Here is an 18,095-nt window from a genome sequence, read left to right as displayed (position 1 = left end):
GTGAAGTAAACCATTATTATCACCTACTGAACAACCAACCAGCTGTGTTTCCATTCTTTAAGATTCAGAAATGTTTTACGTGATCTTTGAGAAAGTAATATTCAACAGTCATTTACGAATTAAAGAAGGTTTTTCATGCAGTTGTTTGGTTAGAGGTATGGAGAAATACATTTTGTATAAAAAGTCTCAGTTAAAAAAAGTACGTTTGTTATAAGCAAATCTAGATCTTTTAAAAAATTTTTTATTTATTTTTATTATTTTTGGCTGCATTGGGTCTTAGTTGTGGCATGTGGGCTCTCTAGTTGTGGTGTGTGGGCTCAGTAGCTGCGGTGCACGAACTTAGTTGCCCCACGGCATGTGGGATCTTAGTTCCCCGACCAGGGATCGAACCCGCGTCCCCTGCATTGGAAGGCGGATTCTTAACCACTGGATCACCAGGAAGGCCCTAGATCATTTCTAACTATGTCTAATCATTCAATCTGCAGGGAAATGATTCTGATTCTAGCTAAGAGGAAATATTATTTTATAGCTATAAATCTATCATTTAAAATAGTAACATTTTAGAAAATAAAATTACTAGGTCTACAAGAAGAATCCATTTTTAATAAAACTAAACTCCTTCAAAAACATTTAGTGAATGTAGTTTAAAATGTAAAATCAAATAGCAAACACAATGTTTCTAAAAACTGACCAACATTTTGATTCTAAAGGATGTCATTCTAATCAATGGTTGTTAATCTAGGATTTACAAGGTCATCTACTTCCTACACTGAACCAAGGTACAATATAAAGAGCTCACTGTCTAACTACTGATCAACTCCAAAATATTATACTTTGGGTATTATAATGGTAAGAGGGAACAAGAATTCCTATACAGTATTATTATATATAAAAGAGGAGATTTGTAGAATAACTCCAACAAACAGTAATTAGCTATTTAGTGTGGTATGTGTTAAATGAGCATACCAAGTCACTGATAGTACATACTCATCTGCTGATTAACAATGCTTGTAGCAACCATCACTAGCTGGGCTATAAACAAAGGTGAAGATGAAAACAACAGAATGAATAAGTGTATTTCATAATTTTTAATCTCAAACCACTCAAAAAAAATTTCACCACTGAGGAAAAGCCTCCTTATCAACAATATATTTACTTATTCACTTAATCCTAGAATACATATAAAGTAGTGTCAGAATTAGTGTAAGCCAATCATGTTAATTCAATTCTCTTTGCCAGTTATTATTTAGGAATGAACATCATCAATGAGTTAGAGGAAGTCTGCTGGGGGCTGCTTCTGACAAACTTTTATAATTAGTAAAAATAAAAGGACACAAAGATGTTGTGCAAGTGATAACTAGAATGATGACAGCCAGCTTGCCATACTGCAGTGAGTCAAGACTAACAGGGCAAGTCTGAACACTAAAGATGGCAGAGAAGAAAGATAGAAATAAGTGATAACCAGTCCTAGAATCTCCCTACTTTGGGCCTTCTCTGTGAAAGGATACATCTTTACCATAAAAGTCACTTCTGGTGTTTTTTTGGTCTCACAGTAAGAAAATATGATCAACTAATAAGATATACATCCTAAACTTAAATGTTTAAATGACACCTTTAAGGTAGGAACAGGTACCTTTTCAACATGCAAAGCATTTGAAAGTGTCAGTAATTAAGAATCATAAAATTATTCTTCAAAAAAACTGTTTTAAAAATTTATGATTTCTCATTTCTGTATCTAGGTCATCTTCCAAACATGACTTTACAGGTGTAATGGAAAACTTCACAATTTCTGTTTTCAGATTATAATAGAAAAAATAGTGAGGTGTGTTTTGATGAGTGGCTGGTAACTCCAGCTTCTGGTTACAGTCTTGGAAGCTTTAGGAATATGAAGGAACTGAGACCTATTGGTATATACTGTAAAGCAAATGCAATTATTATTAGTCACAATGATATTAATTTTTGTTATGAGTAATAATACTCTATTATGCTGTCTGTTTCAGATTCCTGAATGCAGAAGGTCTAAAGAACCACGAGTAAAATCTGCTCCTGACTTAGAAAATCAGATCTGATTCTGGGCTTAATAACCAAAACAATTCAGGGGAACTGCTGGTAATTTCAAATGTTAAAAGGGGTCTCAGAATATCCATTTAGTTCCCATTTCTTATATGAGTTAGAAATCCCAGACTTATCCTGCTCCCCATCTTGTAGCATCTTAAATTCCAGGTATTAATCATAGTTGAGAAAAAAATGCCACTAACAGATCAAAATGATTTATAGATCAGTTTCCATCTTAATAAATATTTTAAGGAAAAAGATTATACACATATTAAAATTATGTTAAAATATAAATATATGCAAATATTAACTAAGGTTATACTCAAAATTATTCTTTTTCCTTTAGAATTTTGAATAACTCGCTGTCAACTACACAAGGTCCACACTAAGTAAAGCTAACTTCCTTATAAATAAAACATTGAATTCAAATAGGACATCAATATCAATTACTTTATAAATAAGACATCAGTGTTATATATGCTGATACTTACAAAATTCGTTCCTTTTTCAGTTTGGTTACTTTTACTTGTAAACCTGAAAAAGAAAAAAATCCTCAGTATTTTATTTATACATTTTATCATTTCGAAAGCAGTTAATCTAAGTTTCTTTATGAATCTAATGCTACACTATTAAGTTACTTGAGCCTGGCCTCTGAACAATGAGCCAGGTTCCATTAGTTTGAAGAGTGTATTTCCCTCACTTGCACCCTTAGGTCACAAAAGAGTATTTGCAACATTATTGCTCTTAGTCTATTGTATGACAGCCAAATAGAATGAAATTTTCTCCACCTAAAGTGAGTTACTTCCTAATAGCATGGGCAAGCATATAACTAGAAGTTCACTATAAATGAAGGTTTATGTTCTGGCATAGCCTATGTATTCTGCTAACAGCAATAGTGCTTATGTAGGCTCAAATCTTCTGGGATTAAAATAGATTGTGTCAGGAAGTCCTGGACTAGGAACACAACTGCTTACAAAAAAGTACTTAACATAAGGCACTACTGTTTTTAGCTCAAGATATGTATTACATGTGTTATATGTATTTTTAATTTTAATTGCGTCTGATACAAAATAGAAGACCACTGCCTATGGGACTTGGGTAATTATTGTTAAGAAAGCAGGCTGATGAGCATTGAGACTGCAAGAGAGGATATGAACAAAATAAGAGTGACATTCCTCAGTCTCACAAACAATAATTAAAAGGAGAAAACCCACCATTAAACAAACATGAAAATACATCCAACACCACTAGCAATATAAATCCAAACCCAAAAAATTACTTAGCAAAATTATAAAAATTTTAATACCCAGTGTTGATAAAAGTGTTGTAAAACTACACTGCCATGCTTTGCAGGAGGTATTATAAATTAGCACAGTTCTTTTGGAAAGCAAGTTAGTGATATATAATGGGACTCTTTTTCATCAATATCCCACATCTTGGATTCTAACCTAAGAATATAATCCAAACTACAGAGAAACTGATAGTCACAAAGAATATTGAACAATGTATTGAAATATAAAATGCTTAAAATAGGGACGAGTTTAAGTAAAATATGATGTAACCACTAGACAGAATAATACACAGCTATTAAAATCATTAAGTAAAAAAGAATAAGTCTATTTAGCAACACTAAACTATTTGGTTCTCTATTTTCTCTATGCTATTTTCTGCAATGTGATTATTAAAAGGGGGGAAAAACTTCTGTGTTTACATTTTCAGATTCCTAAACCAATCTTTTTACTATTCTACAATCTTCCCACTTGTGGATATTATATTCACTTTTAAAAATAGTGCCTAGAAAGTTTAAAAATTCTATATCTACTTAAGAATTTCTTTTATTTGGGGCATAGTTAATCCCCAATAAATGGTTATTAGTTAACTAATTTATGAAAAATTAAAGATTGACTGTCTTTGGTAGTTTATGGCTTCTAGTAAGTTATACATTTAGAAAAGCTTTCCATATAATTTGTATAGAAACATTAATAAATTTGTCACTTCTAAGAACAGGATTTTTCATTATCTGTCTGAACAACATCATTTAGCTAAGTAAGAGTTTTAGAAAACAGACCTATACATTTCTCCACAATCTCCCCCTCCATGGTGCTGACTAGGGATGAAATTAAAAGTCATATAGATACTAATGGGAAGTCACCTTTTCTTATTGCCCAAGAGGTAAGGATTTAATGCCAGGAAATCCAGTTATTATAGAAAAATAAAGGCCCTGGAGAATTTTTTAGTTATACTTTTGCCCTATATCTCAAATTTCACCTCTAGGAAATGTCCAACTGATATGATACATTTACCCTCATTTCTATGGCCTATAATTTGAATAAATAAAATGTTATGAATAAACCTGTAATCAAATGTTCACAGCAGCTTTATTCATAACAGCCAAAAACAGAAACAACCCAAACATCCTTCAATGAGTGAACTGTTAAAAAAAACAAAATGAAACAAAACTGTGGTACATCCTTGTACCACATGTACTACTCAGCAATAAAAAGAAAAGAAGTATTAAAATATGCAACAACCTGGATGGACTACAAGGGAATTATGCTAAGTTGGAAAAAAAAGCCAACCCAAAAAGTACACCCTATGTGATTCCACATACATAACATTCTTAAAATGACAAAATTATAGAGATGGAGACCAGATTATGGGTGGCCAGAAGCTGGAGGGGTTGAGGTGGGAGGAAGGTGGTTGGGGACTTAAAAGAGTAGCTTTAAGGACCCTTGGTAGTCACAGGGATCAACACATGTTAGTGAACTAAAACACACACACAAATGAGGGCATGTAAAAGTAACAGAATCTAAATAAGATTGATAGATTGTATCAATGTCAATTTCTAAGTTGTACTATTATACTATAGTTATACAAGATGTTACCACTGGGGTGAACTGGGTAAAGGGTATATACTACAGTGTGAATCTACAATAAGCTCAAATGAAAACTAAAAAAAAAATTATGTAAAAATATTTGCCCTAAGAGTTGGAATAGGGCTTCCCTGGTGGCGCAGTGGTTGAGAATCTGCCTGCCAATGCAGGGGACACAGGTTCAAGCCCTGGTCTGGGAAGATCCCACATGCCACGGAGTAACTAAGCCCGTGAGCCACAATTACTGAGCCTGCGCGTCTGGAGCCTGTGCTCCGCAACAAGAGAGGCCACGACAGTGAGAGGCCCGCGCACCGCGATGAAGAGTGGCCCCCACTTGCCACAACTAGAGAAAGCCCTCGCACAGAAACGAAGACCCAACACAACCAAAAATAAATAAATAAATAAATAAAATTAAAAAAAAAAAAGAGTTGGAATACTGTTAAAATACAAATTATTATAATAAAGGGAAACATTTTTTCACTGTTAAAAACTGGTGTGATCTTTTGATTTTTAAAAAAATCTTTTCCATCTGTCAAGTTCGTAGCTGGAGAAGCTTCCTTCTTTTTCAGGTAATGATGACAAACTCACAAGACCTTTAAAGTACTTAGTAAAGCATCAAATCATTCTTGAAGAATTAAGAAAAGAACTTGTGACCCTACTAGGCCAAAGACTAGAGTCAGCAGTTTTTCACTCTCTTTTACCCTTCCCAAAGTGTGTGAAAATTTACTTGCTGTTAGATTTTCTTGTTTTTTAATTTTGGCCGACTCTAAAACTCAGGTCTGCCTTTAGAAGTGAAAAGTGCACCCAAGATGAAATGGATTATTGCCATAAACCATTTTAAGAAAAGAAACAATGAGATAGAAAATCCTTATAAACTTCAAAAGAAAATTCTTGGGAAATATGTAAAGACTACTCTTTTATCTTGTAAGCATTCAACACCTGTGAGGCATTTGTTCTGTCATGCAGATCAGCCCTGAAACAGGTTTATGTGTGTATGTGTATGTATGTGTGTTTAAATTTTAGCATTTGCCATTCATCAAGTCAATTAGGCATCCACAATTAGAACCCCTATAAAGTGTGCTTTAATCCTGCTCCACACCCATCGGAAGGAATGAGGCTACACAACAATGCAGCTCCTGTACGAACAGGTAGTCTGTTCAAAAAAGTATTTAGGATTGTAACACTGGCAACCTGAGACACCTAATGAGGAAATAGCGCTCAAAAGACCAAAAGCGCTGCACTACAATTAACCTTATAACGTGTATGTGAATTTTGAAAGAAATGAAACAATTAAGGGCCCATGTGTGTAGTCACATAATACAAGAAACAACTTTAAATAAGAATTCAGAAATAAGCCAAGAATTCAATTTGTGATAGTCAAAATAAAAATCATTGCTATGTTAATTTTTACTCATTCTTGTTCGCTACCCAGAACAAACCATATATGTATGTACTGTCACTGTACAACAAGTTATTTATGATTCTGAATTATAAATTGTAAGCCTAATAACACTTTTCTTGATAAATAGTGGCTTTATATATAGCTCAAATAATTAAGCTTCTACCAAAAACACAACTACTAGTATTTCTGTAACTGCCAAATCAATTATTTCAACTCCAAAGTAAAGACACTTGCCTTTATGAGATGCAGCCATATTTAAGGTGTGCTTAGTTTACTCTTAAGATTTAATTATCTCAAAATGGGTAAATTAATTTTTTGTGGATGTTATCGAATTTATGTTAACACAAATGGAAAATAACATGTGAGAGTTAATGATAGTACTCTTTTTTTTGACAATATAGTTGATATTGTTACAGGTGTACAATATAGTGATTCCCAATTTTTAAAGGTTACACTCCATTTATAGTTGTTACAAAATATTGGCTATATTTCCCGTGTTGTATATATCCTTTTTTTTTTTTTTTGGCCGCACTGTGCAGCATGTGGGATCTCAGTTCCCGGACGAGGGATCGAACCCAAGCCCCATGCAATGGGAGTGTGGAGTCTTAACCACTGGATTGCTGGGGAAGTCCCTATCCTTGTAGCTTATTTTATACCTAATAGTTTATACCTCCTAATCTCCTACCTATATTGCCCCCCACTTCCCTTTCCCCACTGATAACCACTAGTTTGTTCTCTGTATCTGAGTCTGAGTGAGTCTGCTTCTTTTTTGTTATATTTACTAGTTTGTTGTATTTTTTTAGATTCCACATATAAGTGACATCATACAGTATTTGTCTTTCTCTATTTCACTTGGCATAATACCCTCTACGTCCACCCATGTTACTGCAAATGGCAAAATTTCTTTTTTTATGGCTGAGTAGTAGTCCATTCTTTTTTTTTTTTTTAAATGGCTGAGTACATATACACACCACATCTTTATCCATTCATCTGTTGATGAACACTTAGGTTGCTTCCATATCTTGGCAATTGCAAATAATGCTGCTATGAACATTGAGGTGCATGTATCTTTTCGAATTAGTGTTTTTGTTTTTTTTCGGATATATACCCAGGAGTACAATGGCTGGGTCATATATGGCAGTTCTATTTTCAGTTTTTTAAGCAACCTTCATACTTTTTTCCACAGAGGCTGCAACAATTTATATTCCCACCAACAGTGTATGACGGTTCCCTTTTCTTCACATCCTCGCCAACATTTCTTATTTGTGTTCTTTTTGATGATATCCATTCTGACAGGTGTGAGGTGATATCTCATTGTGGTTTTGATTTGCATTTTCCTGATGACTAGCCTTTCTTAATGAGTAGGACACTGATGTTATGGACCAAAATTACTTGCAACTCCTTTCATTGCTAATTTGTGTAGTCTTAATATGAATGTTATCTTTTTGGAATTTTTGATGAAACATCTAAGAAAATAAATGGAGCAATCCAAAACTGAATCAAAAAATATTTATCCTGTCATATTAGAGCCTCTTTACTTTCCGTTTCTTCAATGGGGCTCCAACTCTGTCCTCAAAAATCTGCCTAGTTTTCTATGAAATTGATTACCTTATTTACCAGATATAGAAAATACTACTAGATGAGATGTTGATGGTAAACCATAGCATGGACAAAAACCATTTATTAAAATGGTGACATTCTGAAAAATATTCTAAATTCCATCTTATTACCTGTGCTTTTTAATAATAAACCTGATACTGAAAGGGATTTTAAAAGCAAAAAAAAAAAAAATTGTATCCAAACAAGTTCAGATGCATTTAAGTTCTTATGCGTATCTAAGAAAAATTATGTAACTCAAGTACTACCTTCGTATCTTTTCTTTTCCTTTTTTTTTTTTTTTTAACCTGTCATGAAGTTTTAAAAGCAATGACTGAATTTTGATTCCTATATATACTTCAAAACCTGCAAAGTCTGGACAAGTCCATGTTTGACGTCTTTCAAATAGTCTCTTATACTGGTTTCTCCAAGTGGATCCTCTACTTAAAAAAAAAAAAAAAATTAAGTACCCTTTAGGCATGTCTTTGATGCTATCACAGAGTCACAGGATCTAATTTTATATGGAACTATCTGGAACACATTGACAAGGGACTGTCAAAAAAGTCTTCCTTTCAACAAATTTGCCTGGGCCCAACCAAAATGTTTTTAAATAACATACTAATTTTTAAAAAATAATGCGCGATCACTTAAAACTGAAGAATCTGTAAGTGATTTTGAAATTGGTAAAAGTAGCCTGATCAATATATTATAATATGCTGGAAGTTATCTTCTCTCATCAGCTCAAACATATATCCAATACCTACCATTTATAAAGCACATATATATTAATCAAAATCATCAACACAACTGCTGTATTCCTCCCTTAAAGTTTTTCCATGTATATAAACTAATGCTCCTAAGAGTGTGATGGCTAAGAGTATGGCCATGAGGAGTACACACTTTAAAAACAAATTATCCATTATGTAATATTTGTGAGTCTTATATGTTCTATAATCTGACGAATGGCATGTTGTTCTTATCAAACAATATGTTATTTATTTTCTTGATGCTTCCTCATCGTAGAGGTCTCCTGAAGACCCTGAAACACCAATGAACATGAGGAAGAAAGCTGCCAAATACTTTATCCCTGTTAAATTAGGAGCCTAAAAAATAAAACTGTCCCAGTTTTAAATGGGTATGCCTAAAAATTCTAAAATGAAGATTATGAAAAACAAGCAGTTTGGTTAAGTAATGAAATAACCACAAAAATAAGTCACATAGGGCTTCCCTGGTGGCGCAGTGGTTGAGGACCTGCCTGCCAATCCAGGGGACACAGGTTCGAGCCCTGGTCTGGGAGGATCCCACATGCCGCAGAGCGACTAGGCCCGTGAGCCACAATTGCTGAGCCTGCGCGTCTGGAGCCTGTGCTCCGCAACAAGAGAGGCCGCGATAGTGAGAGGCCCCTGCACTGCGATGAACAGTAGCCCCCACTTGCCACAACTGGAGAAAGCCCTCGCACAGAAACGAAGACCCAACACAGCCATAAATAAATAAATAAATAAATTAGGGCTTCCCTGGTGGCGCAGTGGTTGAGAATCTGCCTGCCAATGCAGGGGACATGGGTTCGAGCCCTGGTCTGGGAGGATCCCACATGCCACGGAGCAACTAAGCCCGTGAGCCGCAACTACTGAGCCTGCGCGTCTGGAGCCTGTGCTCCGCAACAAGAGAGGCCCGCGCACCGCGATGAAGAGTGGCCCCCGCTTGCCGCAACTGGAGAAAGCCCTTGCACAGAAACGAAGACCCAACACAGCCAAAAATAAATAAATAAATAAATAAATTTATAATAAATAAATAAATAAATTAATTAATTAATTAATTTTAAAAAATCCTAATGTGATAAAAAAAATAAGTCACATATAAAACAGTATGTACACTGAACACAACAATACAATAATCTACATGCATTTCTTTTAAAACTAGGAAAGAATAAACAAATGCCATTCCTATAAAATGGTGATTTATTTTTCTTTTCTCAACTTTCTACAGTATCATCTAAAAATGAAAATTTAAAGTAAATAGGTAGTAAAGCATTTCAGGGTTTTAGAGATATAAAATTTTGAGATTTTCATATATTATGGGATTTTAAAAACTTATGTTCAAGAAAATGTTTCATTGATGCAGCTGAACTATGCAATTCATTCAGATACCATTTACTAATTTCTTACTATGTGCCAAGTACTTTTACCTATGGAAATGCAGGTAGAAAGATGAGTAAGACAGGGACTCTGCATAATAAAATTTTAATGATCTTCTTAAAATTTTAATGTCTTGTTATAAGACAACGGAAAGTAATCATTTGAAGGATAAAGAATTTAACCTTATACTTGAAGATGGCAGAATGCTAATTCTTCTCTGTTAAATGTTTAATAAAAACTCGAGTACATCTGGTCCTATTTAAATCATTTGAAGATATTGTATTTGCTTTACCTCCAGGTCACAAAGAATAAGCTTTTTTATAGTGTATATCTCCTATAATAGTTTAAACTTGAAACTATTCCTATTAGTAAACTTACGTGCTGGGGTCACAGTATTATAAACCAAGAGGAAGATATGGCTTCTCTTCAACAGAAGTTGGGAGATGTTATTATTCCTTTGCAGTTTTAAAAGTGCACGTAGCTGATTACATTGTTATTATCAGTGTAGCCATTATACAAGACAGAATATCTTGTATCTGGATTATTTTTGCTATCATTTCATTATATAACTATACTGTATAAATATTTTCCTAAAGAGAATGAATACAATGCCCCCAAAACCTACTGTGTCTTCTTCACTGTTATATTCTCAGCAACTGCTACCATTCCCAGCATATAATTCAATAACTGCTCACTGAATGAAAAGCAAGTGAATACTAAAACTCAGAATACTTCCTCATTGTTTCACACTACATTTTCTGGGGGAAAACAGTGTAGTCAAATGAAGAGCAGAATTAATGTAAAATACTCCTATTTGTCCCTGAACATATGACCACAAGCACAGTCACTTAAAAATCAGATCCTTATCACTAACAACAAATTTGAATTTCTAAACTTTCAAATATTTGAAGTGAACTAATCTGCCTCAGATGTAAACAGCTCCTATCAATTGATAGGGAAAAGGCCAACTACCAAAGAATAATCAGGTATATAAACAGTTCTTGAGAAAGAAATACAAATCACCCTCAAGCATAAGCAAAGATGCTTAACCTCATTCATAAGGGAAATATAAACTAAAACTACACTGAAAATAATCAATAGATATATTAATCAAACACAACATGGAGAATTCTTCTAGATACAGATGGGAACAAACCAACTATAAAAAGACATTTCAGATAACTGGGGAAATTTGAACACAATCATCTAATAGGTATAAGATGACATTAAAGAATTTGTTTTGTTAGTGCAATAATGGCATTTTTTTGTTAAAAAAGACTACTGGAATATATTGAAGTATTTATAGATGAAATTATGTCAGAAAGTTCAAAATAACTGAGTGAAAGAGGGATAAAGATGCAAATGCAACATAAGTAAAACAAGGTTGGCTGTGTACTGATAATGGTTGAAGCTGAGTGATGGGTAAATAGGAGTTCATTATGCTATTCTCTTTACTTTTATAAATGTATAATATTTCCTAAAATTAAAAAGTCTTAAACTTTAAATTCAAAAAAAATGGAAGAATACACACACAAAAGATAATAAAAGTGGTTACCTGTTTGTGTGTGGGGAGAAGAGGGTAGATTTTTGCTGTTTATTTTGTGTTTTCACAATTTTAGAAAAAAAAGTTTAAATTAAAAAAAAAAATGGATAAAACAATAATAACTCCATTGACACCTGGATTTCTAACCGAACACTAATGTACCCTGACTGCATCAGCAATCCTAATATGCTGAAAGAGAGCTTTAATGGAAACATGCATCAGAATAATCTACCAAAGAATGAGCATAATAGAGCAGTAACAGATGCAAGTGAAGTAGTAGATGTAGTTGAACTCCAACCTTTCATAATAAAATTAAAGAGTTTCTAATATTTTTCTCAGCTAAGAATTCAAAAACTACAATTAAGAAATAGACACTTGGGCTTCCCTGGTGGCGCAGTGGTTGAGAATCTGCCTGCCAATGCAGGGGACACGGGTTCGAGCCCTGGTCTGGGAGGATCCCACATGCCGCGGAGCAACTAGGCCCGTGAGCCACAATTACTGAGCCTGCGCGTCTGGAGCCTGTGCTCTGCGACAAGAGAGGCCGCGATAGTGAGAGGCCTGCGCACTGCGATGAAGAGTGGCCCCCACTTGCCGCAACTAGAGAAAGCCCTCACACAGAAACGAAAACCCAACACAGCCATAAATAAATAAATAATTCCCATTTAAAAAAAAAAAAAAAAAAAGAAATAGACACTTTCAGCAAAGTTGTAGGACACAAAGCAACACACAAAAATTAGTGGCGTTTCTTTACATTAACCACGTGCACTCTGAAGAGGAAATTAAGAAAATCCCATTTACAATAGCATCCAAGAGCAGCCAATACAAAATAAGGAATAAGCTTAACCAAGGAGATGAAAGACTTGTATGATGAAAACTACAAAACATCACTGAAAGAAATTTAAAAAAGGAAAGACATCTTATGTTCATGGACTGGAAGACTTAATATTGTTAAGATGTCAACATTACTCAAAGTGATCTACAGATGCAATGCAATCTCTATTGAAATCCCAACGATGTTTTTTTGCAGAAATAGTAAAATATGTCCTAAAATTCATATGAAATCTCAAGGGACTCCGAATAGCCAAGACAATCTTGAAAAAGAACAAAGTTGGAAGTCACATATTTCCTGATTTCAAAACTTAATAAAAAGCTACAATAATCAAAACAATATGGTACTGGCACAAAGACAAACATACAGACCAATTAGAATAGAGCCTTGGCCCCCTTCTCAAAAAAATGGTTTTTGAGAAGGGTGCCAAGACCATTCAATGGGGAAAGGACAGTCTTTTCAACAAATGGTGCTGGAAAACTAGATATCCACAGCAAAAGAATGAAGTTATACCCTTACCTTACACCATATACGAAATTCACCTCATAATGGATCAAGGACCTAAACATAAGATCTAAAACTATAAAACTCTTAGAAGAAAACACAAGGCAAAACTTAATGGCAACGGATCTGGCAATGATTTCTTGGATATAATACCAAAAATACAGACAACAAAAGAAAAAAGTAGATAAATTAGACTATATCAATATTAAAAGCTTCTATGCATCAAAGGACACAATTAACAGAGTGAAGAAGCAACTCACAGAATGGGAGAAAATACTTGCAAACCATATATCAGGTAAGAGATTAATATCCAGAATATACAAAGAACTTCAACCACAACAAAACCCAATATGATTAAAAAACAGGCAAAGAACTTGAATAGACATTTCTCCAAAGATACACAAATGGCCAATAAGCACATGAAAAGCTAACATCACTAATCATTAGGGAAATGAAAACAGTATGAAGGCTCCTTAAACAACTAAAAAGAGTTACCATATGATCCTGCAATCCCACTCCTGGGCATATATCAGGAGAAAACTCTTATTTGAAAAGATACATGCACCTCAATGTTCATAGCAGCACTATTTACAATAGCCAAGACATGGAAGCACCTAATGTCCATTGACGGATGAATGGATAAAGAAGATGTGGCACATATATACAATGGAATATTACTCAGCCATAAAAAGAATGAAATAATGCCATTTGCAACAACATGGATGGACCTAGAGATTATCATACTAAGTGAAGTAAGCCAGACAAAGACAAATATGATATCACTTACATGTAGAATCCAAAAAAAATGATACAAATGAACTTATTTACAAAACAGAAAGAGACTCACAGACACAGAAACCAAATTTATGATTACCAAAGGGGACTGGGGGGCGGGGGTGGGGGAGATAAATTAGGAGTTTGGGATTAACATATACACACTACTATATATAAAATGGGTAAACAACAAGGACCTACTATACAGCACAGGGAACTATATTCAACATCTTGTATAACCTATAATGGAAAAGAATCTGAAAAAGAATATATATATGTATATATATGTGTAACTGAATCACTTTGCTGTACACTTGAAACCAACACAACATTGTAAATTAACTATACTTCAATTTTAAAAAAAGAGAAAGCTATTCAACTGAGGGGAAAAGAAAAAACTATAAAGCACTGTAGTATTAACCTATGGTTGCAGTAGGTAATCAAGAAACAAATGTAAGATGAAGCATTTCCCACACATGGGGGAAATGTATTACATGAAAGTCACAGAATTAGATAGGTATATTAAGGCTTACTATCAAACCTTGAGTTTAGCTTTAATAGTTTAGCTTTTAATAGTACATTTTAACACAATCATATATAACATTTATATACTCAACCTAACCGCAACAGCTCAATTCTCTGTATGCTCATTGCATTTCATATAAACCTTTTAGCTCTTATTTCACTATACTGTTAATTATCTGTTCACATGACTCTCTCTCTACCAGACTGCAGGCTCTTTGAAGGCAAACTGCCATTTACTTTTGGGTCTCAGGGCTTGGTGGCAAACCTAAGCACTGAGACACAAATTCTGAAGGTTTGTCGAATGACTTAGGTAGTATTTTTATGTCAATAAACAATCCTGCAAATAATTTTACAGAAGATAATTAAGTTTAGAGGTTATGTAACTTGCTGAGATCACAGAGCAAGTACATAAATGAAATTAGAATTCAAATCCAGATCTTCGGTCAACAATTTCTATGCCCCTTCCACCACACCATACATATTACCACAAGTAACTACAAGCTGTGCAAGAGCTACATTCTGTGGTAGTTGTCTGTAGTCAAAAAGCAACAACTCAACCATAAAAATGAATCTCCCAAAATTGGAATAGTAAAGGTCCCTTAAAAATGAGATCTTTGAACTGTCATAAAAATTAGTTATTACTATTATAGTCTCAGCAGAATACTGCTACCAAGTATTTCAGAAAAAAATTACCTTGTACTTCTTTATCATGATACTCCTTTAGTTTTGTCCAAAGATCCTTAAAGTCATTAGATACATCTGTAGAACTAGGGCTTCCACAACTGCTTCCCGAGACGTTCATCTTACTTAATATGCTCACACTTCTACTGCCTAATGTTTTCTGACCTTTCCTGTTACATTATACAGGTCTGAAGTTGTCTTTGGCCAGTTCAAATACCTGAAACAACAGATTGCAACATAAGTGAATTCTGCATTTATCTTTGTGTAATTTGAAATCAGTATGACTTCAAGCCCAGGCAGCTGATTTCAAGTTTTCCTTATTTACCTATGATCAATCACTTCAGAATTTGAGGGGGTGGAAGTGAGGAAAAAAGATGAGTATGGTGAGAAAAGCCCCAATTTCAGTTATCTGGCCTTAAGTTAAGCTACACTTTCAGGCAGATTTTTTCTTATTCCACCTATGAGGAAGTAATTACCTACATTATGTTAAGTTGAAAGGATTATGATATAGAGAGGTTTGTAATCATTCATGGTCAGTATTGTTTCCACATTCTAAAAGAATGTATTGCTTTTTTAACTGTTGAGTTGATATGGAATACAACAATATATTGAACCAAAAACTGGAAAACACTCTGAAATATTCTTGACTTAATAAGCATTCACATCTAGACACACAGACACACAGACTGTAAAAGAGCAAGAAAGATGATTGACATAACACGAGTATCTGAACAGCTTTCTCATAACAATGAAATCAGTGAGCAAGATACAGACACAGCCAAGATCTATGAATACAGAAACATCTAAAAACAAGGCAAATATGGGTAAAGCTATTTTGTGTCTCTCAGAATAAAGGTGAATGATTAAGTTTATTATTTGTGTAGCCCCTGAAGGAAGCAACAAGCTATTAAGTTCAAGTGGATTAATAAATATTTTAATATGTGTTCTTAAACTGAAACCATTAACTAGCTACTACTAAAAAAATAAAATAAAATGATTAACAAGTCTACTAACCCTCACATCCGGCTTCTTAGTCAATGCCTTACCATTGCTAACAAGTGCCCAAATGGATTTAAGTGTCTTTTACTAACCATTTCCTGAGGTCTCTGATGAAGAGGCTAAGATAAGCAATGGCATGTCTAAAGGGAGCAATATTATGTGCAGAGCCACTTGGTAAACTATAAAGCACTACAGAAATAAAAATACATTTATTAAGCTTTTCAAAAATTGTGATTATACTTTTTTTGAAGATAATCAGTGAAAATTGAACAAGTACTAGATTTTACATAATATTAGGAAATTATTTTTAATTTCTAAAGAGGCTTGTATTCAACTATGTATTAACTCTAAAAGATAAATCAATGGGTCTATACTACTGTCAATAAAAGCCACCATTTATTAAGTGGAGTGTGCTGTTTTATATTCCCTTTTAATTTAATCTTCACAATTGTATAAAACAGCTACTACTGATATTATTAATTTCATTTTAGAGTTGAAGAAAACAGGCTTAAGAGACTAAGTGACTCGCCCAAGGTCACATCGCTAGGACACGGCTACTACGGCCACGTCCCCGCTGCAACTCAAGTTGTGATGCCAATGAACTCCAAAATACTTCTAAGAAGCAAAAAAAAAAAACAAAAAAAAGTTAACTATTTTTATTAATCAAAAAGTTCAAAACAAAGTTTTAGTTACTTTAATGAACAATTTAAAATTGTATATTTTAGTATTAAATAGTTTAAAACCAATAGTGTAAAATAAGCTTCCTTTAATAAATATATCTACCTTCAGGGGTAATAAAAAGGTTAAATGTTTTTTTCCCCCCACATAACAATTTATCAATACTAAGCTGTTCAGATACTCGTGTTATGCCAATCATCTTTCTTGCTCTTTTACAGTGTGTGCGTCTGTGTGTCTAGATGCTTATTAAGTCAAGAATATTTCAGAGTGTTTTCCAGTTTTTGATTCAATATATTGTATTCCACATCAACTCAAAAGTTAAAACCCTTTCCAATCTATTTTGCATGCTTAGCACTTTTTGCTGGCATTTCTTTTGATATTGAACCGTTATTCGCTGCACGAATAATTTCTCAAAAATGTGCATCTCGCCTCTCAAGTTGCATCCTGGGCTCAACAGTTTGCAAAAATTTAACACATTTCAATGCTTCCTGTTGCAGTGTAAACCATAAACCACCACACTGAAGGTGCTCAAGAGAAGATTTCTTTCCTGTCACACCACACACATTCTTAGGTGAGGCAAGAGCCGCTCCTCAGTTCACACAAGGGCCCTGGACAAACTGAATAGGGACTCTGACTGCTGCTCTTACGAGCAGAGCAGAGGTCCAGTGGCTCCCATCCCAGGACCCTTAGGCATCAGCCTCCTCCCGCGCCGCGAAGGGCTGGCGGTCCGCCCTCGCCAAAGCGCTCCCCCAGCAAACCGCACGACCGGCGCCGGAAGCCCGCGCGGCGACCCCGGGCGCAGGTCGGCGCATGCGCGTGGCGGGCCCCGCGCCAGCAGGCAAGTTCTCAGCTGGTGCGAAGACTAGGGAACAGCACTGAGTGCTGGCTCGTCCGCAATCCGGTCTACCTCCCGCGGAGTTTAGGCCGGCTGCAGCCGACTCCTCAGATTCAGCCCCAGAGCCATACAGCCATCCCCACCCCGGGTCCAAACGCCTTCGGTCAGCCGGCAGCTCCAGACCGGAAATAGCCCGCTAGGACCCAGCGCTTTGGGTCGGGGAAAGAGATTCCTTCTACTCACGGCAAGATTGCCTCGAGATTCTCGAAATCCCCAGCAGGAACGCGAGCACGCTCTGGAGCGGGGAAGAGACGGCCGTTCGCTTTTCTGCTTGTTCCCTCACTAATCTGCCAAACCGCCAGCAGCCAAGCCGCCCCCTCGGGGCAGCCCGCGCTTTCCAGCGCTGGGGGAGGGCCCGAGGGCCGCCGGCTCCGCTCGCCCCGCCCGGACCTCGCGCGACGTCACGCAACGTCGCGTGGGAGTTCCCGCGACGTCACGCCTCTTCCTCCTCCCGCCGCGGAGCGAGGTGGCGCCCCTCACGACCGCTGCGGAGGAGCTGGGTCGGCGTTGAGTCCCACCGCGTTGGGCGGTGACTGGAGAGTGGAGCTCCTCCTTTGAGCCGTCAGAAGAGGCTCCGAGAGCTGGCGGGCACCACCGCGTTTTTGA

At 35.7% G+C, this 18,095-nt stretch overlaps 1 protein-coding gene across 5 annotated transcripts in view; it reads right to left on the bottom strand.

The window, feature by feature from the left end:
• The window catches only part of RBBP8 (RB binding protein 8, endonuclease), an 83,742-nt gene extending 65,860 nt beyond the window's left edge, over positions 1 to 17,882 (bottom strand). For 2 of the 5 annotated variants that reach the window (XM_036874425.1, XM_036874424.1), the window contains exons 1-3: positions 17,673 to 17,882; positions 14,930 to 15,134; positions 2,547 to 2,589 (exon numbers count right to left, since the gene is read on the bottom strand). In XM_036874425.1, coding sequence (XP_036730320.1) covers positions 2,547 to 2,589; positions 14,930 to 15,038 — 152 coding nt within the window. In that variant the 5' untranslated portion in view covers positions 15,039 to 15,134; positions 17,673 to 17,882. The remainder of the gene's footprint in view (positions 1 to 2,546; positions 2,590 to 14,929; positions 15,135 to 17,672) is intronic. The other 3 variants (XM_036874426.1, XM_036874428.1, XM_036874423.1) reach the window with 2 other exon arrangements.
• Positions 17,883 to 18,095: the final 213 nt, after the last annotated feature.

The sequence above is a fragment of the Balaenoptera musculus genome, chromosome 14 (assembly GCF_009873245.2).
Source record: "Balaenoptera musculus isolate JJ_BM4_2016_0621 chromosome 14, mBalMus1.pri.v3, whole genome shotgun sequence".
Lineage (NCBI taxonomy): Eukaryota > Metazoa > Chordata > Mammalia > Artiodactyla > Balaenopteridae > Balaenoptera > Balaenoptera musculus.
The sequence above is the reverse complement of the archived record's forward strand: the minus strand, read 5'-3'. Positions and strand labels throughout refer to the sequence as shown.